At 46.0% G+C, this 26,270-nt stretch overlaps 7 protein-coding genes across 7 annotated transcripts; 4 read left to right on the top strand and 3 right to left on the bottom strand.

Moving 5' to 3' along the window:
- Positions 1–806: 806 nt before the first annotated feature.
- Triagg1_4363 (uncharacterized protein) lies at positions 807–1,610 on the top strand (the record flags this gene model as incomplete). The annotated part of the gene is made up of 1 exon (XM_062898758.1): positions 807–1,610. One exon carries the CDS (start codon positions 807–809, stop codon positions 1,608–1,610), a length of 804 nt encoding a protein of 267 aa, XP_062756870.1.
- Positions 1,611–6,229: 4,619 nt separating this feature from the next.
- Positions 6,230–7,445, bottom strand: Triagg1_4364 (uncharacterized protein; the record flags this gene model as incomplete). Its single annotated transcript, XM_062898759.1, has 3 exons — positions 6,230–6,342; positions 6,479–7,163; positions 7,203–7,445. The coding sequence occupies 3 exons, from the start codon at positions 7,443–7,445 to the stop codon at positions 6,230–6,232; spliced, it is 1,041 nt and encodes a 346-aa protein (XP_062756871.1).
- Positions 7,446–9,395: 1,950 nt separating this feature from the next.
- Positions 9,396–11,420, top strand: Triagg1_4365 (uncharacterized protein; the record flags this gene model as incomplete). Its single annotated transcript, XM_062898760.1, has 6 exons — positions 9,396–9,584; positions 9,658–9,827; positions 9,880–9,982; positions 10,039–10,094; positions 10,150–10,294; positions 10,347–11,420. The coding sequence occupies 6 exons, from the start codon at positions 9,396–9,398 to the stop codon at positions 11,418–11,420; spliced, it is 1,737 nt and encodes a 578-aa protein (XP_062756872.1).
- A 3,378-nt stretch (positions 11,421–14,798) lies between these two features.
- Triagg1_4366 (uncharacterized protein) lies at positions 14,799–15,809 on the bottom strand (the record flags this gene model as incomplete). The annotated part of the gene is made up of 4 exons (XM_062898761.1): positions 14,799–15,126; positions 15,191–15,278; positions 15,337–15,498; positions 15,554–15,809. 4 exons carry the CDS (start codon positions 15,807–15,809, stop codon positions 14,799–14,801), a joined length of 834 nt encoding a protein of 277 aa, XP_062756873.1.
- A 1,645-nt stretch (positions 15,810–17,454) lies between these two features.
- Positions 17,455–19,382, top strand: Triagg1_4367 (uncharacterized protein; the record flags this gene model as incomplete). Its single annotated transcript, XM_062898762.1, has 2 exons — positions 17,455–17,491; positions 17,557–19,382. The coding sequence occupies 2 exons, from the start codon at positions 17,455–17,457 to the stop codon at positions 19,380–19,382; spliced, it is 1,863 nt and encodes a 620-aa protein (XP_062756874.1).
- A 562-nt stretch (positions 19,383–19,944) lies between these two features.
- On the bottom strand, positions 19,945–20,547 carry Triagg1_4368 (uncharacterized protein; the record flags this gene model as incomplete). Its single annotated transcript, XM_062898763.1, has 1 exon — positions 19,945–20,547. One exon carries the CDS (start codon positions 20,545–20,547, stop codon positions 19,945–19,947), a length of 603 nt encoding a protein of 200 aa, XP_062756875.1.
- A 2,515-nt stretch (positions 20,548–23,062) lies between these two features.
- Triagg1_4369 (uncharacterized protein) lies at positions 23,063–25,894 on the top strand (the record flags this gene model as incomplete). Its single annotated transcript, XM_062898765.1, has 3 exons — positions 23,063–23,831; positions 23,887–25,689; positions 25,818–25,894. 3 exons carry the CDS (start codon positions 23,063–23,065, stop codon positions 25,892–25,894), a joined length of 2,649 nt encoding a protein of 882 aa, XP_062756876.1.
- Positions 25,895–26,270: the final 376 nt, after the last annotated feature.

Consider the following 26,270-nt stretch of genomic DNA (forward strand, 5'->3'; position numbering starts at 1 on the left):
TTTAAAAGAATCAGAATTGAGGCCTCTTAGTTCCTCTTGGCTCGTGAATGTGTTCCTCAGGAGAAAAGGGAGAAAAAGAGAGCATGCCGATTTTCTGCGTAACTCTACAGCACCAACACATTGTAGAAGCAACGAATACAACCTAGTAGTACACGTCATTTAATCAGGCAATATCAATTCGTACCGGGGCACTCTTTGTATGTTCCAGACTGTATTTCAACAATTTTCCATTTGTATTAAATACCTCTATCCCCGTGCAGAAAACAGCGCACTCCAAAGTCCATATACCTGTCCACCCGCCCCCATACCCCATCTGTGTCACCATCGTCATCTCCATCTCCATCTTAGACTCGTCATAGGCATCCTGTCTGCCACGCGCCTGCCCGAACAGAAGCCCCTGATTGAAACATGTCAAAAGAGATTCAAGAAACGACAATGCTGACAGATGCGGGAAGTTCGTCCGATAAACGGTTACAAGGGCGCCAATCGCTCTTGCTATCGTGCGTGGCTGGCGTCATAATCGAAGTCTGAGACAAGCCGTGTTTCGCATCGCGCTGCCACGGTGCACACGCTGAGCCAGCGATCCGGTCGTTTCCCATGACAGCAGGGCCTCAAGCTGGAATGCTACTTGAGGATCCGTATTTCCCATATACTGACGGCTGGGCCATTTTCCCTCCCTTTGTTAAAACAGTTGATACTCAGAGAGGGCGGTCTCAGCAGAATTCCATCTTCCACACACGACGACGACCAAACTACAACTTCATCGTCGTACCATCTACAGCCAGATCCGCTCGAAACATCCCTCCATGGCGAGAAAACAGACAGTGCAGCGGCCCAGTCTCGCCAGCCTCGTCTTCTTGGCAGGGGCAGCTTCGGGAACTTCCTTGTCTCTGTCCAACTTCCAAAGCCTGACTTCATCGGTATCCGTCCAATGCCTCTACGCCTACAATCTGCCCATTCGGGGATGCAGCCTCAGCGATTTCAGCGGCGGCGCGACATGTTCTGAAAGCTGCATCGCAGGATTGCAAGCGGTGCAATTTTCTGTGCAAGGGTTGTGCACCAACATCAACGCTGCCCCAAAATCTCTTATCGTGGAGGTCAAGGAAGGCCATATTCTTGACGTTCTCTGCAAAACGGATGCAAAATCAAAGATCACCACATCCACGCCCACCCCTCCTCCAACAAAGACTCCGCCACCACCTCAAACATCATCCGAACCTAAGAGGACAACTAGCACAACCAGCACAACTAGCATTCAAACATTGACAACATCGTCTGTCCCTTCTACAACAGTCACAGCAACAGTTACAACGGCAGTTACAAGTGCGATACCTACCACCCTCACATCAGTGATGATACCTAGCTCAACGAGCGAGTCAACAACCGAAGCCACCGAAGCTGCAACTTCTCAGGCCACGAACGACGATCAACCGACGTCCACAAGCGAAGAGCAGCCGAAGCCAACGCGTAGGCCCAATACACAGCCAGGCAGCGGTGGGGGGAGCCCATTTGACTTTGTCGCCAGCAGCAAAGGACCAGGATTCGGGCTCACTAGGGCCTCCATCACAATGGCTATTGCCATCACTTTCACGACACTAACGCTTATATGATACGAATATGTTTCTTTTGTCTGCTCACAGCCTGGATGCTGTAAATCATCAATCTTTAATGTCTAAGTAATGAAGGAAAGTTGGAACATGGAAAGTGTTGGCCAAAGGGCAAAGCGAACACTAGTCAGGCAGGACATTTGGTGCAAAGGGATCACCACGGTACACCATGTATTATTAGGAATGGAGAGGATTTGGCGTTTACTCTTTTTGCTACAGGGCTGCGACAGGAACGCAGGTACAATAGGGCGTGGATTGTGCAGTTGGAACACGGCTGAATTGGTTTGTAGGACAAGGGAAAATATACGGCTGTATGCTAGTGTAGGAGGAGTAGCTTTGGGTAGAAGCTGTGCTATATTGTATTCATAAATGGATGAAAGGAGTAAAGAGATGCAATAAATTAGAACAGTTGGATAGTATGGATTGCTTCAAACGCTCACGACCATCCAATTGTTAAGAGCTCCCCATCGACCGGTTCGCTGCCAAATACATGTATAGAGAGATGCTTCCAAGACGGACGACTCCCTTCTGTTACCCTGAACTTGAAGGAAGGAAGAAAGAAGAAGAAGAAAAAGCAAAGAAATGGTAAAGAAAGAAAAAAAGCAAAAAAGGAGTGCCGCCTGATATCTCAACCGGTGTATTATTTATAGGAAGAGCCCGATGCGGGGGTCGAACCCGCAACCTTGAGATATCGCAACATCAGAACGTGTCACTCATAAGAGTCTCACGCTCTACCGATTGAGCTAACCGGGCCAAGTCATGTGACTTGGTCTTTTGAACCAATCACCAACTGCCGGTTGAGCTCAGGCGGCTCGTTGGATGCAGGTGGTCTTTTTTTACGTTATGAGGCTTTGCTATGGAACTAGAATGTTGGATTGCTTGCAAGTGCCGCCGCTAATACAAAAGTACACAACTTGCCGGCTAAAACATGTTGAAAAGCAAGTAGCATTGTGCACGTAGTGATGCCTAACCAACACCTCCATGATTTGTATCTTATTACGGTGAGGTGTATACAATGATTTTATCAGACATAAAAAGACGCCTTACCCCGCACATTTAATCGTTCTAATACTCCATATCTCCAGAGACAATGGCAGATACTAACATAGTAAACCCAGCGAACGATGAATTTCTTACCTCTCCTACTCGTGAAGAACTCATATCTACTGTTAAAGAATTCAAAAATGTTCTAGAGCTCTATCAAGATAATGATAATAGCGATGACAGTAATGCTAAAGTTACAGATCTTTTAAAGTTGGACGAGGCTTTCGATACTGTATGTAATCGGTTCCCCTCTCAAGCTTTTCAGCTCGCACGGGGGGAAACTTGCTCGCAGACCTCAATGGGCTTTCTACGGAACAAGATTGGATTGCTTTACGTCCCATCTTCAAGGAATATTTGGGCTTAGCCCCAGAAGGCTCCGCTACAGGGTCGACTTTACCTCTAAACGATCTTTTAACTCTCCGCCATCTTTTAGATTCTAAATACGCAGAGGTAGTGAAAGGGTATTCAGACTTCAGACAATCAAAGAGCTCCAGAAGATGGCACAACTTCGAAACATATCGTTCATTTGGAGGACAACACAATTCCAGATGATAACACCGATCCAAATCCCGCAACAACCTTAGGATTCGACAAGATTCCAGAGGACGTTACAGAGCTTTATCAAATTTCTGAACATGTGATTGAGAATTGTAGAACTTGACAACCCTTAGCCTGGACAGAACGAGTGCTAGCTTATTATTATTATTATTTTAAAATTGAAGTTGAATAGACTATCGTGCCATTGAAAAAGATCCGTACACCAATTTGCGCTCCAGCTGTAATTTACATGTACCTAGTAAACCATCCAACTAACATCAATGTTTCAGCAACTAGCAGCCCGTGAATTTGCTCGATCTCCCATGTGAACCCTGACAGTGTGATAACAATAATTCCGAACACCTTGATCGTGGGAAAACAAATTCTGCACTAATATATTTGTCCCTTCATCTACAGTGGATTCATCAAGCAAAAGTCGTATCAAGATCGAGTTTCGCAGTGATTGCAAGGTTCATGTTGACAAGGGGCTTGGTAGAAGCCGGTAGCAGTATATCGGCAAATTCTTGTCCCGACTCGGTTCACACCGAGCCATAAGCATGACACCACCAACCGAAAGGTATGAGGTAGTGTTTTGCATAGCATCTGTCCCTCCCATAGGTTCCTTGGATCGAGACGGAGGCAGTTTCGATGGGAGAACAGCGCAATTGCCCTCCACTTCGTCGATTGCGACGATTTGCTCTTGCAGTCCATGTCGCTTCCGAAAGAGGGTCTTTGGATATTGTTGCGGAGCTTCTAGACTATGGAGTGGACGTCAATTCCAGGGATAGTTCCAATAAGACACCACTACACAAGGCCGCAAACCGAGGTCACACCAGCATCGTTCAGCTCCTTATTCAAAGAGGTGCAGACAAGTCCGCTCAAGATAATCAAGGAGCTATGCCCTGCCATCGTGCTGCGGAGAGCGGACACCTTGAGGCATTTAAAGCGCTTCAAGAAGATCCTAAGATTCGTCTTAATGACCGTCTTGTGGTTTACGCAGCTTCTGGTGGCCACTACCTTATGGTAAAGTACCTGATGTCATTGAAGCCAAAGGTTGTGATGTCAGATTCTGGAAACTTGCTGAATTTGGCACTCATAAACGCCATATCGGGAGGATACTTATCTATTGTGTCCGAATTAAATAATGCAGGTTGGGATCTGGATCGTCGAGCGGGGACAGAATCCCCCCTTCACTATGCCGCATCAAGCGGACATCTTCATATTGTCTTGTACCTCCTCACAGGGGTGCAAAGGTTGATGCACAAAACGAAGCCAAACGAGCACCCATTCACCTAGCGTGTTCCTATCCCAAAGTGGTAGAGGCGTTACTCCATAACGGTGCTGATAGCGACGCTGTTGATATAGACCACAAGACTCCTTTGCACACTGTTGCAGAATTGGATCAGTCAAATGAAGTTATAGAAAGCATGGGGATACTCTTCGGGTATAAACCACACTTGAATATCAAGGACAATAATGGAGACACGCCGCTGCTCATAGCAGCTTCCAAGGCCTATTATACCATTGTGGCCCTGCTCATTAAGGCAGGTGCTGATCCAAATGTGGTCAATATTAGACAAAGCAGTCCATTGATGTGTGTTTTACAATCAATCGAAAACCAGCAGGCGAACGCCGAAGAATGCATGGATCTCCTCCTCGAGCATGGTGCGGATATCAACCGCTTGGCTGATGGAGATACCCCGCTGATAATCGCGTCGAGGAAAGGTTTATTGAATGCAGTCAAAATCCTCTTACAAAGAGGCGCAGATATCACACTCTGTGGTAAATTTAGACACACTGCTTTCACTAAGGCTGTAGTTCATGGCCATCTGGATGTAGCTCGCCTTCTGCTACACAAGGGTTCCGATGTTAATTCAGCATTCTCTTTAAACATGACCGCACTCCATAGTGCATCTCAACACGGACGGGTTGACATGGTCCGTTTTCTTCTTGAGAACAGTGCGAATCATAGCATTGTTACTGATGGTGGTTGGTCACCCTTAAGCACAGCCGCTCATTGTGAAAAAAAAAAAGAAATTGTTGAGATATTATTAAAGAACGGGGCAGATGTTAACCATAGGAGCCAATCGGGGTACACTCCTTTGCAAAACGCCTCTGCTAAAGGCTTCATTGAGACTGTTGAAGTTCTATTAGCCTTTGGAGCAGATATACAAAGCAGATCAAATTCTGGAATATCTGCATTAAGTATAGCACATAAAAAGGGATATGATGAAATTGTGGAAATACTAGAAAACTATAAAAAAACTAATTTGTTAATAGACTAGATTGAGATTTAACATCTGTCGAATGTTGCTAGTTGCAGTGTGAGAGCAAGATGTTTAACATCTCAGAGGTAACCATCTCAATCCAACTTGCAAGCTGCTTTTAGGATATTAGACCCTGAGGCCTCGTGAGAAATACGATCCCGATAGACTCTTAGATTCAATTTCTACATCTGGGATTCTAGATCAGGAGCAAATTGAAGGGGTTACAAGACTGTGTAAGAAGATTGGGCTCCATGAGGGAGTGGTGATTTTGATACAGCAGAAGTATTCTCACGTTCGATCAAATCAAATGTTTCTAAAAAATAACAATCGTTGGAAATGAAATTTTGGAGCGTCGTCATAGTAACATACGGGAGAGCCAATGACAGATAAATGGGGGAATCCGCAGATTCGGGTCTCTCAAGGACACTTGGACACCATCTCTCGCTTTAGTCAATAGCTACATTACTTGCTATCATTGACATTCTTTTATATTCCTTACTCAAGATGCGCTAAAGATTACCGTAGCAAATCTAGAGCTTAGCTAAAAGCGATGAGCTTATTCGAGATCTCATAAGTATAAGAAAGCCAGTCGCTCCCATAGCGAGCGAGCCGGCGTAGAACATGGCGGGTCGAAAGGCCGTGGGACCCGCCTCCGATCCTCCATGCTCGTCCAATATATAACCCGCGATTGGGGCTCCTTGTAATTCCCATATCAGCTTTAGATTCCGGGACGGCCACTACACTGGAACTACTAACTATTAGATAACCTGCTCCCTAGCCAGTTACAATCATGCCCAAAGCAACAGACACCCTGGCAGATCCAAAGATGTTGCCCACGGCAGTCGGCACTGTGGCAAAATACATGCCGTTCGAGGCACCGTTGATGACTGCAAAAAAATGCCAACGGGATTAAGGTGGTGGAAGCTGGCCATAGTGTAAGCATGCTGACGGCGCTGAGAATTAATGAGATAATGAGCGTGTTCAGAGGCCCTAAAGTATCTAAACAGAAGCCACCGAGAATACAGCCGACGGCTGATGAGAAATTGTAACCAGACAAGAGAGCAGCACCAGTGCTTGACGGCAGCTTAATCGAACTGCTATAAAATGGTAGGAAGAAGGCTGGTACAAGAAGTGGGAACCTTGTAATGGCTCCTGCAACGAAGATCAAAACGAATTTCAGGTCCTTGAATAATCGCCACTCAATAAAGCTAACTTTTGGGAGAGTTGTGCGCTCTTTCATGATCCAGGCGGCAGGAAGCCCGGTGACCAAAGTCATGATTCCTACAATCCTATATGCCCATTGAACGCCAAATTCTTGGATTAAGGCATCCAGAACATAGCTGAGGACAGCTGCCCCCAGACCGCCACCAGCGGAGACAATCCCGTTAGCAAGACCACGCTTCCGGCTGAAATATTGCGCTGGGATGGTAGAGGTCACCATAAAGCACAAACTCATACCCAGGCCGACACCAACGCCGCGTATAATAAACTGCCCAGCCACACTATGTGTGCAAAATCCACTCGTCAATTGGGCGACTCCAAGGAGGACGATTCCGAGTATGGCGCTCAAGCGGATACCCAGCCAACGGATAACGCGGGCATTGACGATGGCCAAGACAGCCATCATAGTAGGAGACAGAGATCCAATGAAGGATAAAGTGGCTGCTGATGCTAGCTTCTGCTCAAGAAGAGCATTTTGTATGACACCCTAGGTATAGTTGCCATTGCCAGTGAACCGGAAACAGACAATGGCGGAAGCGAAGATAACGACCCATGCATAGCCACCATCCGGCACATCATTGTCGGCAGCGCGGGTAGCTTCCAGTACCGGATCTATATCTGATAGTTCCCCATCAGAAGCGTCATGACGGTGTGTGTCGCGCTGCTGAATCTCGCTTTGCGGGAGCGGCTGAAGCTGGATGGAAGTTGTTACCGAACTCTCTAGATCGTGGTCCCTACTGAGGGAAGTGATTTGCGTAGTTCGAGACATTGAATGCTCCGACTCGATCGTGGCCACTAAAACTGCATTGGACCCTTGAATCACTGCCAATGGTGTTGATATGAAAACATATTTATATAATGTTCATTGTATTCCCTATACGGAGTACAGTTGACGACGCCTTTGCTTGCGCCTTGCCTTTGACATGAGTCGAGATTTTCGATCGATTAGGGCGTTCTGTGGAACCATTCGATGCTGTGTTATTCCATGGTGGATCTCAAACTAAGAATGAGAAGAAGCTTATCAATCCTGCGATTCCGGTCAGCGTGTCCAATATACGCTCAATGATTCTGGTCGCTCGGGAGAGACGATATATGGTGCTCCTAGACGAACCAAGTCTTTCCACTGCAACTCTCGCCTAATCAATTGTCTTGGACGGCGAAAATCCGTCAGTTCTTGAAAGCCTTAGGAAAAGCTCAACTTTGTTTACTGGGCATGCTGACTAACATCTCATCCTCCAGCTTCGTTACCGTTTGACTTCTTCACAAGATGGTCAAAATTCTCACAGATGACTCTTTTATTTCCCTTAAGTGACATTTTTTCTTTACATCTCCTGTTACGTCCATATCATTGGCGACTCATTATATCACCGCTGTTAAATTCTCGTGCAACACAATACCTTAAGGAAGCATTGTAGTTATCAGACTATCCACAAATGCTGCAATGAGCTCACTTGCTTTCATAATCTATCATCGGTTGAAAGTATCAGCCGCACTAAACTTGTGGGGCTTCAGTATTACTGTGATAACTCAGAACTATAGTGTCGACTACCAGGCATGCAGTTCGGAGTGGTAGAGGAACTCCTGCCGGGGTGTTACACCGTTCGCCATAGGCTGGCTGAATGCCCCTTCGAGGCACTAACAATGCGGCTAATAATCGCATTTGCCGAGATCTAGTCTTCTCCGCTATGTCATGAACAGGCCTTTGGAATGTATGGAGCCCAATGGGCCCCGAAAAGACGGCAGTTACACCATTAAAGAAGGCTATGACTAGATTTGCATCTACCGCTGTGATAGTGGGTAGATGAGCCACGTTGACAGGTTACTAGTTCAATATGCGTAAATTCTCCCAAGCGGTTACGACAACTTTGCAATTATGCATCCAATTGATCTTCCTGGACGGAGACGAGTCTGAGTTCATGAATTTATTGTTCATCTTGACCTTGTGTTGACTTGCTTAGACATGTGCTGTCTCATCCTGTAACCGTTTATCTACTATCTTGTATTTCTTCCTGTATCCCGTTGCAAAATTTTCAAATCAACCCCTACAACTTTCGGAGTTATCGCATATTTCTTTCGTCACTTGCGTCGGGTTCGGGGCCGAGAATGTCATAGGACTTGACATCTATCTGGGCACACGTGGAGTAATCCACTAAAGCAGAGTGAGATCGGCGAATCGGCAACGGAATAATACACAGACCTACAGTAGTTTGTATTCATACAAGGGCAATGCGCCGTAATCGCCGATCGAGAAGTAGGGCGAAGAACAACCCTGTTGGTTTGTCTTACACCGCCCACATGGTCGCGGCCCGCCGCGGCCCGCGCGGCGATATAAGATGCGCGATACCACAGAGTTGCAACTCCAACGAGATCAGCCCCTTGAATTAACTGTGTAAACACATGGATTTGAACGATCATTATCTGTCTATCGGGACATCTCTGCCAAATCAACGCTAGCGCGCGGACATTTCGGCAAACCTCATTATCATTTGGAAGCATCGCGGCGTGATCACCGAGTGGCCGGGACCAATATTGGCAGGATTCAGCTGTAAGATGGGTGAATTGTGTCAGCGCTAGAATATGAAATTTCTCTATATTTTCCGCGAAGAAGAGGAAAACTTATATAGTCACGGTGCCCTGTAATTTGTATATCGTGAAAAACTTCCACTCCATCGCCACCTAGTCCTGTGTCACGTTGCTGAAGAGGCACATACTAGTAGTTATGGACTACACCAAGAACCTCAGTGACTCGTCGCCGGAGACCCAAAGTACCATTTCCGGCCACAACTCCAAAGAGCAGTCACCATCCGATAATGACAGCTCGCTCCGGGGTCTGGAGAAGAGCCCATTAGAATCGACGGAAGAGATTGTCACAGACGTCCGAAAGGCTAAAGGTGTCTCGACCTGGAAGGTACCAATAATGCAACTCTAAAACTGAATTTGACAGAAGCGCTAACATCTCGGGCTTGTCCTTCCTCATATAGTGGGTATTGACTCTGATAACCGTATACGTAACCGGTGCTCTATATGGACTTGATACGACCGTTGCCGCAGATGTTCAAGGAACTGTTCTTGAACAATTCGGTGAACCGGAAAAACTGGCCTGGATTGGAGTTGGATTTCCATTGGGTAGTGTTGCCGTTATCTTGTCAATGTAAGAGAACTTTATCACATCTGATTGTTGTCGATAAACTAACATCTTGCAGGGGGAAAGCATACGGCATTTTCGATGTGAAATGGCTATTCTTTGCAACAGCTGTGATGTTTGAAGTCGGTAGTGCCATTTGCGGCGCTGCACCCAATATGAATGTTAGTTATTGAATAATCTCAGCAGCCTTTTATTCAATCTGCTGACAACAGCATAGGCACTCATCATTGGAAGAGTTATTGCTGGTGCCGGAGGAGCTGGCATATACCTGGGGTAAGTAATGGAGTTCCCAATATTTTTCGCTTTGCTATGCTAAAAACTTCTGCAGAGGATTAAATATCTTGTCTTTATTGTCTTCCCCACGCGAACGTCCTCTATATATTGCAGGAACAGGAGTGTCTTGGGGTGTTGGGACTATTCTTGGCCCAATCATTGGAGGGGCCTTTGCGGAGAGCTCTGCCACCTGGCGCTGGGTAAGATTTTGAACCACCTTGTTTATTAAAATCGCTTCTAACACTTCAAAAGGCATTCTACATTAATTTGGTTATTTTCGCTGTGACCTGTCCCGTTTACATATTCGCCATCCCGTCGCTGGACCCCCAACCGACTCTCAAGCTTTTCCAGAGGCTGGCTGCAGTAGACTGGCTTGGAACTGTTCTCAATGCTGCAATTTATGCTGTCTGGGTTTTGGCCCTCACCTTTGGCGGCGCTGAGTGGGCTTGGAGTGATGGCCGAACAATTGCTTGCTTTGTTACTTGCGGCGTTCTAATCATACTCTTTGGACTGCAGCAGCGCTTCAAGGTATTCACTACTAAAGCACAGCGCATCTTTCCGGCAGGCTTCCTGTTATCACGATCATTGGTATTGCAACATTTCGCTACTGCCTGTACAACAACAACAATCTTTGCGCCAGTGTACTACATCCCACTCTTTTTCCAATTCACGAGGGATGATGGCGCTATTTCAGCGGCTGTACGACTGCTTCCTTTTATCTGTGTCACGATCTTCTGCATCATGTTTAACGGCACGCTTATGCCAAAATTTGGATACTACCAACCGTGGTATATCTTTGGAGGAGTAATGATTACTATCGGCGGAGCTTTGATGTTTACAGTCGATTCTACTACCTCGGCATCTCGAGTATACGGATACAGCGTCATCTTGGCCATAGGAACAGGCGTGGCGAACCAGGCCGCATACTCTGTTACCCCCGTAAAGGTGGCCATGGATCCGCGCTTCGGACCCCAAATGATTCCTGACGCTATTGGCTTCATTAACATGGCGCAAATCGGAGCCGCTGTCCACGCTCTGGCTATCTCTGGAACCGTATTTCAGAACCTTGCGTTCCAATATCTCCAGAGCGCTCTGGCAGGATACGGATATACGGATGCCCAGCTGCATGGTGCCATTGCAGGTACTCAAAGTCAGCTTCTTGCCCAAGCTACCGACTCTGTCAGGGCCCTTGCTCTGGAGGCTATTGTCAAGGCAATGAGCCGAGTATACATCCTCGTAATTGTTGCTGGTGGAGTTCTCTTACTTTCATCCCTTGGAATGAAGACCGAAAAGCTCTTCATGGAGATGTCAGCCGGAGGTGCTTAAAGCCACCTTTGGCCCAAGACAGTAGGGAATACGGCCCTTGGTCGGTGAGAATAAGAAGGATTGGTTCTCTTCGATCATTAGATTAATGTTTTTGAGTACGTTTAGCTCCGTTCGCCAGTCTTAGAATTGGCATATATCCCACCCTCTTCATACGGAGTATGAGCTCGGCCATTAGCGTTAGCTTGGTCCCACCACGGTCACAAATACATGATAATATGGCTTTGCTCTCAAATCTCTCTCTACTGGAAACGTTTAATCGAGTGTTCGCGAGCGGCGTCAGTGATATCATTGACAATGTCATGAGACCTACAGTATGGGTCATCATTACATGTACTGATCATGTCAAAGCCAAAAGACGGAGTGCATACGGATCGACAATTTTCTTAACTTTCAGATGTGATCAAAGCTTCATTGCTACTCTCTTTTCTCGGTCTCACACGAGTTCAATACTCTGCCTATCTGATTCCTTAAAGTGCCTCTCCAAGTAGCCAGTTGAACTCAAGATGTCTATTTTTTCATCCATGGAGGTATAAATCCTACCAGTCCCAAGCCGTTGATACCGTGGGGGGTTATCTGTGATCATTCTTAAAACAAGGTAGCTGTCCCGGAATGACCTTGCGACGCCGGTAGTGTCATTTCGAAATATAGTTTGCTCGAGATGAGCTAGTTTAACTACATGTTTCGATCCCACAGGTAATTGGTATTCAATCTTGGGATAATCGTGCCATATGAAGCTTCCCTGAACTTCAACCTTCACACCTGAAAAGGTATTACCTTCAGCAAACGGAACGGAAAGTATCCCATCCTGAGTGATTGTTGAGATTACCAATTTGGAGAACTGGAGTGTCGATGTAAAAGGTAGACCGCTCCACTTCTCTTCCCATTCTTCAATTCGAAGAGATTGGGTTGTGCTTCCAAGATATGTAATATCATCGAATGATACTCCTGGATTGCCGCATGGTAAAAGACATAACCAAGACCAAGATGGGAAGTTGTTTCTTGGGGGCGCGTCCTTAAAGTGGCCACCCGAAATCGACCACTGCAGATCAGCATACAGCGTTTCTTTCCACAGTCCAAGCATAGGCGTGTGCCCAGTTTTTGATTGGTAATAGTTAATTAAGCCTGCAGCTGCGGCTGAGACATCAGAGGGATATGAAAGCTCTCGAGTCACGTATGACTTTAGCCACACTTGCCATATTGAGAAAGCTTTCTGCTTCTTTGTAAAGTCGAAAATTTCCGATGTTGAATAAGCGTAAGTCAAAGCTGGAATCCCACCGCTTGAAGACCAGGCTCCGTCTTCGGATTCAAAAAGGTGCCGGCATTGCCACATCATTTGATCGGTTGTGAAGTATACCGTCCGAGGAGCAAGCGCTACTTCTTGGAGTACCCAACCCCGTGCAAAGTACGGAGAAGATGAACGAGATAAAAGTTTTCGAGACTCTTCTTTTAGTGTCGTAGGCCTGATCATGAATTCCTCGTAAAATTCACCCGCTGAGCCCACTGCGACTGGGCTCGATAGGTTGTGACGGACTACAGTGGTAGTTGTATGCCTGGAGATATGAAGAGAAGATAAATCAATTATACCTCCATGAGCATCATGTGCCGCAGACGCAGCGAGATTGATATAGCTTTGGCGGTATATATCTGCCATTTTTGCTGCTTCCATTTCCCAGTCTCCATGGTCGTCTTGGATGATGCAAAGGGAATCGATCCATAAGTATCGAAGACCAAGCTTAACAGAAATGAAGACGGCGTCTCTAAAGTTGAGATTCAAATTTGCTACCGGAATTCCCATATAGTGATTGTTTAAATTGGCTGACGTGGTTTTCAGTGGCGGCTCGGCTGTTGGGGGTCCCCAGCAGTGACTAAGAGTAGAATAGCGAACGTCTATCTCAACAGAAGTAGAGGTTTCGATTAATCGGACTACCTTCGAATTCTCGACATCGGAAAGATCTAAAAGCCTTTGAGGTCTCACAGTTGGCTTTTCAATACATCGGGTATGATGACAGTCGCATTCCGATATCCATTCTGACACAGCTTTCAGACGAGAGTCGAACGATGGTACTTTTTCTCGCCATAGTATTCTATTTTTAATACCTAGAACTTTATTTTAGTATTTTATTCGCTTATTCAACCACCAATCTTTGTATCTGAACTGACTTTCAGGATGTGCAAGATAGTATACTGGGTCTCGAGGGCCTGCACTTGGAAATGGAAGATCTTCTATCCAAGTGACGTTTATTAAGCGTCGTTCGGACCCCCCGCCGACCTCTGCAAATATTCTGTATGACACTGGAGTAGGTTCTCGCCCATCATAACGAGGCTTCCCATCTAGAACATTCCGAAAAACATATTGGCAAAGCGGACACTGGGCCGCTGAAACCTCCAAAGCTTCAAAACTTGGTTTGTAGGGTATCTCAAATCCGTCATCACATGATAAATCTGGGGTCTTGGTCCAGATAATGAAGCTCTGGCAAGGTGGACAGAGGATGTGATTTTGCGCATCGGCGGCCATAGCGGGCCATTTGCTAGCTTTGTTAGAGAGGTTTCTGTTCTGTGAATCTGAGGAACTATTACGATCCGGCCAAAGCCTTATTAGTTGCTCTCAAATTGTGCTGAACAGAGAGCAATGCAAGGAAGAATATTGTTCCCTCCACGTGGCCCCTATGAGTCATTTTCTCGCTTACCACTTGCCTGCTATTGGTCTGAAAACAACCGCTTTTTAACACAGCTTCATGAACTTCGATCATAAACTTTTAATATTCTACAATGGGACTACGTTCGTTTGCCGGCAACTCTCTGGCCAATGCAATGTAGGTGACATTCAAGTAGTCCTGGTACACTTGGGGCTTCCCCGCTTCCATTTGCTCAAGTACCAGGATGCGTACGGCCAGACTACCTCGAGCGTTATTATCGATGGAGTACAGACCATATCCGCTCTAACCTTCTCTATTTTTTGTGTCAAGCTTCAACGTTTCAGGCTATGCGATGATTTATTCTACTAATTTCTATAATTCAGTCATTATACCATAGACATCGAAAGAATCCCAGCATAAATCGTGTTAGACTAAGCAAGATGTACGCCCCACGGGGATGGGGTTCAACCTCCGTCTTAATACGATAGTTTCTACAAAGCAATGTAGTTTTGCGTTGTCTGGCGGACCACTGCGGTTCAGATAGGAATATGTTACTGTGCAAATAGGAAGACTCAAAAGCATTTATAGCGTTGCCCTCAATTAATTCTAGCTTTAATCTGCAAAGTATTATAAACGCCATGTGGGTGGTGTTCTCTGATGACGCCGCATCTGACCTCTTCTTTGACATTTGTTTTAGTTCTGGCATCGTTGGCACATTTGTAAATATTCTTCATCCCCACGTTTACGCGTGCGTTCCATTCAACCTCATCGCAATTTCGTCTCTCAAGCCCGGCTCATTGGCATCCCTTGTTTTTGCCCACTTCTTCAGCATGGGAAAATCTCGGCACAGGTGGCGGTTCTCAAAGTCAGGCATCAACCTGTGCTTATTTTCCGACCATATAATGGGGATTGGTGTGAGATTGCCATGGCACATCATTGATTGCCTTATAGTATCGATGCAGTGGTCGATGTGGGTCATCAGGGAGTCGCTTTTCATCTCAGGGTAGTGGTCGATATAAATCATCTTTCGGTGCATATTGAGGCAGTGAAGGTCGTGGAATACTTCAAACCTGTTGCAGATTGATTGGTCAGCGGTCTGTCTTCTTAACCAGTGACAAATGCAAGAGAACTTACTCAACCTCATAAAGACCAAATTGAGGGATCAGATATTCATCTGGTCCCAAATCTTTAACTTCGTCTTTTGTAGCAAAGAGATCTTGAGCTTTAATAATTGTTAGCAAGATATATCTAGAATATGTTACATTAGGCGCCTAACTTACGAGATGTGATGCTTTCCCATGCCTTGTCCATCTCTTCGGTGGGCGTGCCAACCCAGTCAAGCTCATTTTCATTACGCGTTCTTACCAGATCACCAGTTTCATTATACACCAGTCCACTGCTGAACTTAACGTATCGTGTCTTGATCGCATCTCTTGCTCCCTCTAAAGAACTCGGATCAGCTTCAAATTGACTGTTAGTGAATGACATGATACATACTCCACTCAAATATGGAAAGGTCTCTTGTGCTAACAAGAGCCTTTCTAGAGTGCCATTCTATGGCCACCAAGGCAATTACCACAACAAATAAGCAGGCGGTAGAAATCATCCACGGCAAAGGCTTATTGTACCACTTTGTCTTCTCTCGTTGATAGTGCGTTCCTTCTCCGTCACCGGCAAGCGGCCATGATTCCTCATCGACCTCTGTATGGCTATCGCTATCACTAAGGGAGGAATACTTAGGCTTCTCTTCCATATTGTGAGAGTTGCGAGTATATGTCGTCCACCCGCAACCGAATAGTGACAAAAGATGATGGAAATGTTTTTAACGGGTTTTCAAGAGAAGTTGTCAACGAGAAGAAATGCTCCGTCTATGAAAGTTTATCTCCTAATAAAGAAAACAAGATTACTAACAGAACATGTAAGCAATGGCTATCATTCCTATACAGCAAACGCTTACAATATTCCCACAGCAGACCGCTAAGACATAGCTGATAAGAAGAGGGCGTTTGGGGATGAAGAAGCATTTGGAACTGGCCGACGAACAATACATGTACACAGAGATCTTCATTGGCTGCGTGGCCTCTGGTGATACGTTGATGAAGTCTGGTGAGCATCATGATCGGATCGCTGGCCAGCGAGATATGATTGTTTTTTAAAATGGAAGATGCTGGTATTTGGGACGAGGTGTCTTGTGTTCTTGTAAAGGGAATTTTCGATTATGGCGAGAGCCACAAGAACAAGGTGTGGCAGCCATTTGCCGCTGCTCCGGCGGCATCTGTACTGAAGGCAGTCTTTGGACGATACACCCTGACCGAGTCATCATCTTCTCACCTAGGGGTTGCTGTTCTTAATTCGCATGTCTGATACGGAGTAGCATAATAGTTGATTTTGAGTTATGAGATGAGTTATATACTAATATTATAAATTGCGTATACACAACAGGTCCTGTCTCTGATGTCAAATGGGTACACGTGCGGGTGACGAAATAATTCAACTTATAACGCAACAACTACAGAGGATGAACTCACTAGGCAACTAACAGGTCCATTTTTCAGCGTTACAGATAAGAAATGGTAGGGATGATGGTTGTTACAGTAAGCCTGCATTGAAAGAAGAGATTGAATAAGACATCGGAGTTTGGCCTTAACTTCCGACGCCGAATTGCTACACAACACCAGTATAAATAGATAGAAACAAATTCTGCGCTGAGATTCACCATAAAGATTGTTTTGTATTCTCAGATCTCCCAATAGATCACACATTACAGTTATTTTGCTACTGCTTGGATCTCATGAATCTATTAAATGTCTCCTAAGGCAATCTCTTTTCACTTTTAAGCTATGTGGATCATATCCACTCAGATTGCTATTACACTATGAATACTACGGCAGACGGAAAGGATACTACGGTATTAAGTACGTCAGCCCATTGACGCCATGTCGTTACGGTTTGACAGAAGTCTCCACGCTAGAACCCGGGTGGCTTTCACCTTGAAAACACTGTTTATCGTTTTACCTACCAGCCTCATATGTTACCTTATAACGAAGGACAGTGTTGTTTAACCAGGTGAAGAATCAAGATAGTTGGTCTTAAAACACCAACTACTGTTTCTGCTTTCTTTGTTGAACCATGCAATTCCAAAAAAATCGGCTTTGACAAATTTACTTACTTAGCGCCGAGTTCTCTCGTATTCCAATCCTGCCAAGGGGATGTTTTTGAAGGTGTTTACATGGATGTTGACAGGGGTGCCACTGCCAATCCTCGGCTTTAGCACAAGTCAGCAGGATTGGCAGTAGCACAAGCCAGCAAAGCCGTAGATATTTTAAAAGACCGTGATACCCTTCTGCTTGGTAACCCTGAGTCAACCTTGTGTCAGACATTTTGAAGAGACCGTTCCAATGCATTTCTCAAAGCAGGCGGCAGTGGTTATTCTAGGTATTTTCCCTCAATGTCAATCTGGAAAACAGCGACGGGTGCCACAGCGTATTGACCGCGTTCAGGTTTGACTAGAGCCAGCAATGCAATTCAGGCCACCATCCTCGCCGATAGCAATCGAGATGGCAAAGTAGATTTGACAGACCAGACTGATGCCGACAAAACTTTATGGACCGAAGAATATGGCGCTCTCTTCCTAGCCAACATTGGAGATACGGATGGCCGATGCTCGGCCAATGTCACGTCTTCAACGCTTGATGGAGAATTGTCGATGTGTAACGACGCTTCTGACAATATTCTCCGCAATTCCAAGTACATTGCTCCGCTTCTCACGCTGCCAATCCAGAATCTCAGTGATAATGCTGTCGGCAGCATTGGCATCTCAGGAGAGAATGCAGCCGATAATGTGCGCATCTTCTACAAGGCTGGCGAAGACTGGGTGTATGTGACGGAAAACACCACCTTCGCCGCGCAAGAACTCAGAGTAGGACTGGAACTAGGCATCGACGGCCGTACGACGCGGTACCCGCAAGTTTGGGACGGCCGTGTTCAAGTTCTTTTCAACGTCACTGACGGATCAGAATCGGGCAGCGACTTGGTTGCACTGCGGGTTGCTCCTGTATTGACTCATCATCACCTTCAGCATGCTCAACAAGTCTTCACTAATAACTATCCGGGCATAGGTCTTCCACAAGAAAAATTCGTCGAGGCACTGAAAGGTCCTGTCGCTCAGGCCGGCATTGAGACGCCTATTTTCGCGTTCACTAAGGATCCTGATATTTGGGTACAAGATTTCTTTGAGCCGGGCTATTCCAGCATCCCCGGGCCCGACGGACCTGTGGTGTTGCGCATAAATATCAGATCTGGACAGGAGTTCCGCTCTGCCGGCCGACAAATCTTCACAGACTTGCGATCCGACTCCGTTGGCGCAATCCAGTATCTGTGGCGTGGAGGTACTACTGATTCTATGGGGAATCTGGAAACAATCCCGCCGCACAGCTTCAACAATAAAACATATGCTGCCGGCCGTATCATAATGGGCCAGCAAGACTCGGAAGATCCATGGATCATGGCGTTTCTTAGGGCGCAGGAGACACAGGACCCCGTTATTACTGACCATGATTGGCTTCTGGTCGGGCATACCGACGAGTACATGCAGTTCCTCCCGGCCAACAATTCGCGAGGCTGGATTGTTATGCTTGCCGATCCACTCGCCGGTATCCAGCTTCTGAAAGATGCGCAAGCGGCTGGACATGGTGGTGTTACGGCCGTGTCACGACTTCAAGATGCCTCTGATCCCAAGCAGAGTTCTCAGTATTGTCTGCCCAAGCTCACCATCGATCAGGTCCTGCAACTTGCCAACCTGACAGGGCTCAATACCTACGCCGCGGAGTACATCCAGAAGAATATTGAAATCGTTAAAAGCGCTGTTGGTCTCACCGATGAAGAGATTCTTCGCGTTCCCGGCATCTACTATAACGAGACATTTCCCTGCACAGTCAATGGGGCTCAACCTCAGCGGCTCAACAGCGTCTCCGCATTCGGGGGAGTACAGGCGTCGAAACCTCACTCGATTATCGAAGCTATCAATCCCAATGGACAGTTGGAGAAAAGACAGACTCCGATACGTTTTACAGGCCCCCGTCTCACTGCGATGTACCCAGGCGCTATCAATGGTGTCGTGCTGAGCGATTCTCAGATTCTGGCACCCGCTCAATGGGGCCCAATTATTGATGGAAAAGACATATTTGCGACAGCAGTCCAGGATTCATATTCAAAGATAAACTTTAACGTTACGTTTATCGATGATTGGTATGATCATCACGAGCTGGACGGCGAAGTTCACTGTGGAACGAATGTCTACCGCGACGCGTCAGCTCCTTGGTGGTGAAGCCTTTAGACGGTTGGGTCAACACTAAATTTAGATTCATATGTGGAATATGGATAGTGTAATAGTCGTCTATTATATTTAACTATATTAATTGATGTAATTTCAACAATCTTGGATGCTGCCTTTTATGCTAGCCATATCCTTGATCAATAAATCCGCTCAATGTGTAACATCTCGCCTGCAAATAGAAAATTTCATTAACAAGAATCTTCAATAACAACAAAGCTTGGAGTATGCCATTTCTCGTTTCCCTAGCTGGGTTGAAGCTCGTGATGTGCACCTTTCTTCATCCATCCACTCCTCTTTAAGCAGTGCGTTTGAAACTCGCTCGAGCAAGAGCATACGCAAATTTTGCCGCTGCGAGCCAACTTCCAGGCTTCCACCAGTCCAAACCGGCCCCTAATCGCGCTACCTTTACCATAATTCGCGGAGGGAAATCTGGCGGTAACTTCTGTGCAAGCGTCATCCCCTGGTCTCGTTTTGCGCTTACACCGTCCCGTTTTGCAGAGCCAAGTAAAACTACTAGTTCTTTCAAATTCGGCTCAGTACAATAAGCTGGCTGTCAAGGTTGCTGTCGCCACGAATCTGCTAGCTGGCCTGCGTTGAATGCGTCGAATCCCATCGCTTCTACCAATTCCATCACAACTGCCACAGACTTGTTGTCATCTCCTGAGACGGGAAGTGCTACTCTCTTGGAAGAACCCTTTGGTTTCGCGCTGGAAGCAATGTTGAGAGCAACGATATTATTCAATGCCTTGACAACTGGGAATGAGAAGGTTTTCGATATCCAAACACTCTCTGCCATGCCTTCGTCTAACGGCCGGATGTTTCCATCGCGCGTGGGATAATAATTGCAGGCATCAATCAAGATTGTGCCGGGCCGCAAAGATGTTCGTAAAAGCGGCTGTAAGGGTGGAATACCACTCATCGGTACAGCAAGAATAACGACATCCGCTTCAGATACTGCGCGCTTGGTGTCCATTGCTTTGGCACCCGTTGTTCTCTCCACGTTACGAAGACTATCAGGACCTCTTGAATTGCTAATGCTGACAGAGTTGCCAGCATGTATAAGCTGTGTTGCTAAGGCAGTCCCGACCACGCCAGCGCCAATAATGGCGATTTGGCGTGGTATGGTTGCTTTTGGAGGTTCGCCGGTTGCTGCCATATTTTCAAGTACTGTAAATGTTTTTCAGCTGAGTGATAATTGTCAAAGATGCAAGCTAAATGTGTAAGATATTTTGGGATGGAATTGGAAAGCTGCGAAAGGTTTTTGTAAATTAAATTTATATCGAAACATGCCGTAAAGTAAGCAATTAGCTGAACTCCTGGCAGTGGAGTTTCTAACTCTCCGCAAGACGTCTTTGATAGCGCTCCGCGCCAGTCTTCTCCGCAACACTCTCCGCAACGCTCCTTTATGAGACTTCTCAGCACAACTCTCCGCAAAGCTTCTTTGCCATGGTCTTCACAATAATCTCCGCAATGCTCTCTGTACGCCATTAACACGATTTTCCGCAACGCTTATTTCTAACTTAGCTATTATAATTGTTTATTAAGTTATCAGGGTATAATGAACCGCATTGTTCGTGTTACGTTCCATGTGTGTTAGATTCATCTGTTCAAAATGGGAAGAGCATAAGCTATGAGGAACAAGTCACCAATTAACGGCGGCATAAAACCTTCAAGCATTTACAACATTCTATTCGTAGCTTAGTGCCGTGGTTATTCTCGCTTTTTGTCAATCACTGTGACGACCATAGAGGTTACGTAGTCGCTAGAAATTAATAAGATGGACAACTAAGAAGAAGAACCTAACTAATTTTGAAGCCAGGCTTTCAGTGTCTGAAACACAGTTTTGCAAGTAAAGGGCTGTCTCTCTTTTCTGCCCAAGTTTGGAGATAAATAGAGCTCCATAGTGTACACCAAGCTGGATAAATCCTGAGTAATAGCTTCTCTGATTGTAGCCCCGGGATAACGTATACTTTGATTTAAATGACATTTCATCGCTGCAAAGGCAATTCGGCATACGGTGCTTGTAATGGTACGGATCAATAGAGTGTTTAGTCTAGAAACGGCATGGAATTCGCTGTCCTCTATCAACCGTTTCCCCCCCCCCCCCCCCCAATATTATTCTGGTTTTTACCAGCATAGCATATGTATGTGTACTTATTGATGTGTCAAAGACTTCATAAGAATACTACCTTGTTACCACTACGGTGAGCCCTTGCCACCGATCAAGTAAGAAATGGGTATTTAGAAACTGGCTGTGTCCTGGATAGTGGGAGGTGTGTTGAATTGTGTTTGAAGCAATAAAGAAATCTGTGAATACAGCTCCCCACACCTTGACTTAATGGCCAGTATCTTGATAATATCTCCCTGTGACTTAGTCTTTCATTCATTGGTCGTCCAAGTCCAGTAATTTTATGATTGCTAGTCTCACCAAGTTTCACAAATCATAGAGACCTGAACAATTCGTCCGACAGCTCCCGTGTTGTGTTCATTGGCTTGGCCCAAACTTGGTGGAGCCTATTAACATAAGGTAAGCATCAAATGCGCATGGGCGCCTAATAGATCCACGGGGTTGTACACTCACGGGATAGCAGCTTAGTCAGCAACACCCGCTATAACAGGCGCTGTAATTTCCTTCTAGCTACATATACCTATCTCTCTGGGCTGCTGCTTTTATCCCTTAATATACAAGCTTTTGCCCGCCTTCTATGGCCTTTTCTATGGCATTTACTACAGGTAGGTATTACTAATAGCTCCTTTTCTAGCTGATATTCCAGCTCCTTTTCTAGCTGGTCTTCTAGCTCTTTTTCCAGCTGGTCTTCCGGCTGCTGGTCTTCCGGCTGCTGGTCTTCCGGCTGCTGGTCTTCCGGCTGGTCTTCCAGCTGCTGTAGCTGTTTTGCTGGCTTAATTAGATGGTTATGATAAGAAAAGCGAGCTTCTGATCGATGTTGTATAACCCAAAGCCTAGCCCAATCTTCTTTAACGCTTATTGAAAATTGGCAGCCTTTGCGAAACTGATTACAGGCGTACATAAGTTTTAAACGGCCGGTTTTTCTAAGTGTAGATCTTCGAATAATCCACTTATAGCTACCAGCTACAGTATAAATAGCTAAATCAAGCTCTAGCTCTTCTTTTAATTAATAGTAGTATTCAAGAGGAAGAGAGATTGCTGCATCTGCAGTTGTAAGAAAGTTGGTTGTTGTATTTATTATAGGTTATGTTAGGTATGTTGTGTTGTAAAGAAAATAGCGGTCAGCTAGAAGGAAATTACAGCGCCTATTATAGCGGGTGTTGCTGACTAAGCTGCTATCCCGTGAGTGTACAACCCCGTGGACCTATTGGGCGCCATGCGCATGTTGCATTAGTGTCCATTTTCCAGGTCCCAAGTAATGAATAACCCTACCGTAGCAACCACTCAAGGCACAGGAGGCCATTTTTAAGGCAGCGATCGCAGCTTCATGCCGCGTAGCTGCTGAGTCTTCAACACTGTCTGTGTCTCTCTTGGCCTATCCGCAGGTTCTATCTGTGCATTGCTCTCAGTCTTCAAGTTATGTCTTTATGTTATCATTCACACAATATGTACTAGCATTACATGAACCCACGCCACGATTAATACTCATTACGGTGTTCGGCTTTGATTGCAACTCGGTTGGCTGTAAACCCCGCTTGGAATAATGCGACTGCTTGATTGCGACAACGACCAATTTCGGTTGATAAAGGCGCCAGCTGGTGCCATACCCAGATATGCCATTCTATCTCATACATGGGACTTAGATTCCCAAGAGGTCACTTTTAGAGACCTGGTCGACGGCACTGGGATTGAGAAGACTGGTTACGACAAGATCCGGTTCTGTGCGGCACAAGCGAGACGTGATAGCCTACGATACATATGGGTAGATACCTGCTGTATCGACAAGGCAAATAATACTGAGCTTGCAGAGGCAATCAACTCCATGTATCGTTGGTATCAGAACGCAGCTCGATGCTATGCTTATTTATCGGATGTTATAGACTTTGAGACAAATAGTGATAGCCAGCAGTCTCAGTCTATATGGGAGTCGGCTTTTCGGAGAAGTAAATGGTTTACTCGAGGCTGGACGCTGCAAGAGCTTCTAGCACCAGCCTCGGTCGAGTTCTTCACAAAGAATGGCCTACGGCTTGGTGACAAAAGGACTCTTGAGCGACAAATTCACGAAATAACAAATATTGGGGTTCAGGCGCTCCGAGGAAACAACCTTTCAATGTATAGCGTTGAGGAACGGTTCACATGGGCTGAGACACGACAGACCACTCTTGAAGAAGATTGGGCGTATTGCCTTCTTGGTATATTCGGTATATTTATGCCGTTAATATATGGCGAAGGGAAGATAAATGCAGTTCGTCGGCTCAAAAAAGAGATTACCGATGCCAAGAGCCACGACGATGGCCCTAGTAGCCAAACAAGTATGTCACCCTCCACTCCCGTTTATATAATTCTTAGTAATTTAATAGAATACAGCTGAGAACTGTACTTGGATCGTACCGTTTGAACGGAATCCCTCTTTCACCAGCCGCGAGTCTGATCTAAAAAGGCATCGCCACATGCTTTTCCCAGGGCAGCATACTGCGAAAGTCGCAATCTCTGGACTTGGTGGAGTCGGCAAGACGCAGCTCGCTCTTGAACTGGTCTATCGAATCAAGGATGACCATAAAAATTGCTCAGTCATATGGATTCCAGCAACCAGCAAGGAAAGTTTAGGACAAGCATATCGCAATGCCGCCGCGAAGTTGGGTATTTCCGGATATGATGACGCAAAAGCAGACGTAAAAAGGCTTGTACAAAACCACCTGAGCAGTGAGAGCGCAGGCCAGTGGCTTTTGGTGTTTGATAATGCTGACGAAATCGGCATGTGGGTTGACCAGCCTTTACAGGAATCTAGTCGCCTGATTGACTATATGCCAAAAAGCGTCCACGGGTCCATCATCTTCACAACGCGCGACAAGAAAGCGGCAGTTAGGCTCGCGGGTCGGAACGTGGTAGAATTATCTGCCATGAACGAAGAGGATGGCAAAGAGCTTCTTGAGAAATGCCTAGTTGATCAGGAACCTGTTAGTCAACAAGATGTGGCAGCCCTTCTCGTCCAGCTCATGTACCTCCCGCTAGCCATTGTCCAAGCAGCGGTATATATAAATACCAACGGAATTAGCTTGGGTGACTATCTATCGCTGCTGGAAGAGCAAGAAGAAGATGTTATTGATCTTCTTAGCGAGGATTTTGAAGACGACGGTCGTTATGGCGACGTGAAGAATCCCATAGCCACTACTTGGCTTATCTCCTTTGAGCAAATCCGTCACCGGGATCCTCTTGCAGCAGACTATCTATCTTTTATGGCATGCGTAGATGCGAAAGACATACCGCAGTCGCTTCTACCACCAGGTCAGTCGCGGAAACAAGAGATGGAAGCGATGGGGACGCTGCAAGGATACTCATTCATAGCTAAGCGGTCTGTCGACTCAGCTGTGACTGTCCATCGATTGGTGCACTTGGCAATGAGAAATTGGCTTCGGAAGGAAGGGCTACTGTCTCATTGGGCTGGCAAAACTATCGCAATATTGGCAAAGAAAATGGGAAGCATCGACTACGACAAAAGAACGTGGAGGTCGTGTATGCCGCACGCGCATTACGTTCTCGGGTCGCCGCTGATTAGCGAAGATAACAAAGGCAAACTTGATCTTTTACGAAAATATGCAAAATGCCTGTATTATGACGGGAGGTATCAGGAAGCGGAAAGTGTATTGGAGCGAGTGATGGAGAATCTCAGGATGAATCTTGGGGACAATCACCCTGAGGCTCTACGCAACATGAGTAACCTAGCATCAACCTACCGGAGACAGGGTCGATGGAAGGAGGCTGAAAAGCTAGACCTACAGGCGGTGGAGGGCCTTACGAAGAAATTTGGGGTTGATCATCCCGATACACTGATTAGCATGGGCAACCTAGCATTAACATATCGGAAGCAAAGCTTGTTGGAAAAAGCTGCAAAGCTGCAAGAGCAAGTGATGGAGGGCCTCAAGACGAAACTTGGAGCGGATCACCAAGACACACTAATTAGCATGATCAACCTAGCATCGACACATAAGATCCAAGGCCGGTATGATGAAGCCGAAAGGCTGGAATTGCGGGCGATCGAAGGTTTCAAGACGCAGCTCGGGATTGATCATCCTGATACTCTGATTGGCATGAATAACCTTGCGATAACATACAGAAGACAAAACCGGTGGGAAGAGGCTGAGAAGCTACAGCTACAGCTGGTTGAGATTTGTAAAAAGAAACTTGGAACCAATCACCCTGATACGCTACATTACATGAGAAAACTCGCGGTTCTTTGGAAAGATAGGAATCGTCAAGAAGATGCTCTGGGGTTAATGCAGACTTGCTATGATCTGCAGCAAACGATATTAGGCCCAAGTCATCCAAGAACTTTAGCCACGCAATCAACTCTAAGAGCATGGCAAAAAGTAAATAAATAACCATGCATTATTCTTCAATTGCGCCTCATAAGTAAGATTGAGCCGAACATACTATATCTTATCAAAGATTGGATGCGTCATTGTATTCCGCATCCGTGCTGATGCTCAAAAACTTCCTTCAGCTGTTTTATTCTCCTAGCACTCGTGCCATACGCTCTTCACTTGGTACCGACGCCCACTTCGGTATGTTACCAACCTCTAAGATTAGATCCTCCTGTTCAAATGCCCCTCTCACCATATCGGTTCCTGGCGTACTTGTGAACAAAACTTTCATAACAGCTGGTACAGTTAGGTCATTGCTTAGATTGACCATCTTCAAAAATACTGGTGCGCTTCTCTCCCAATGTTCTTCTCGCTCGAACAACGCTACAC

Source organism: Trichoderma aggressivum (assembly GCF_033847375.1).
Source record: "Trichoderma aggressivum f. europaeum strain CBS 100526 chromosome Unknown scaffold_013, whole genome shotgun sequence".
Taxonomy (NCBI): Eukaryota; Fungi; Ascomycota; class Sordariomycetes; order Hypocreales; family Hypocreaceae; genus Trichoderma; species Trichoderma aggressivum.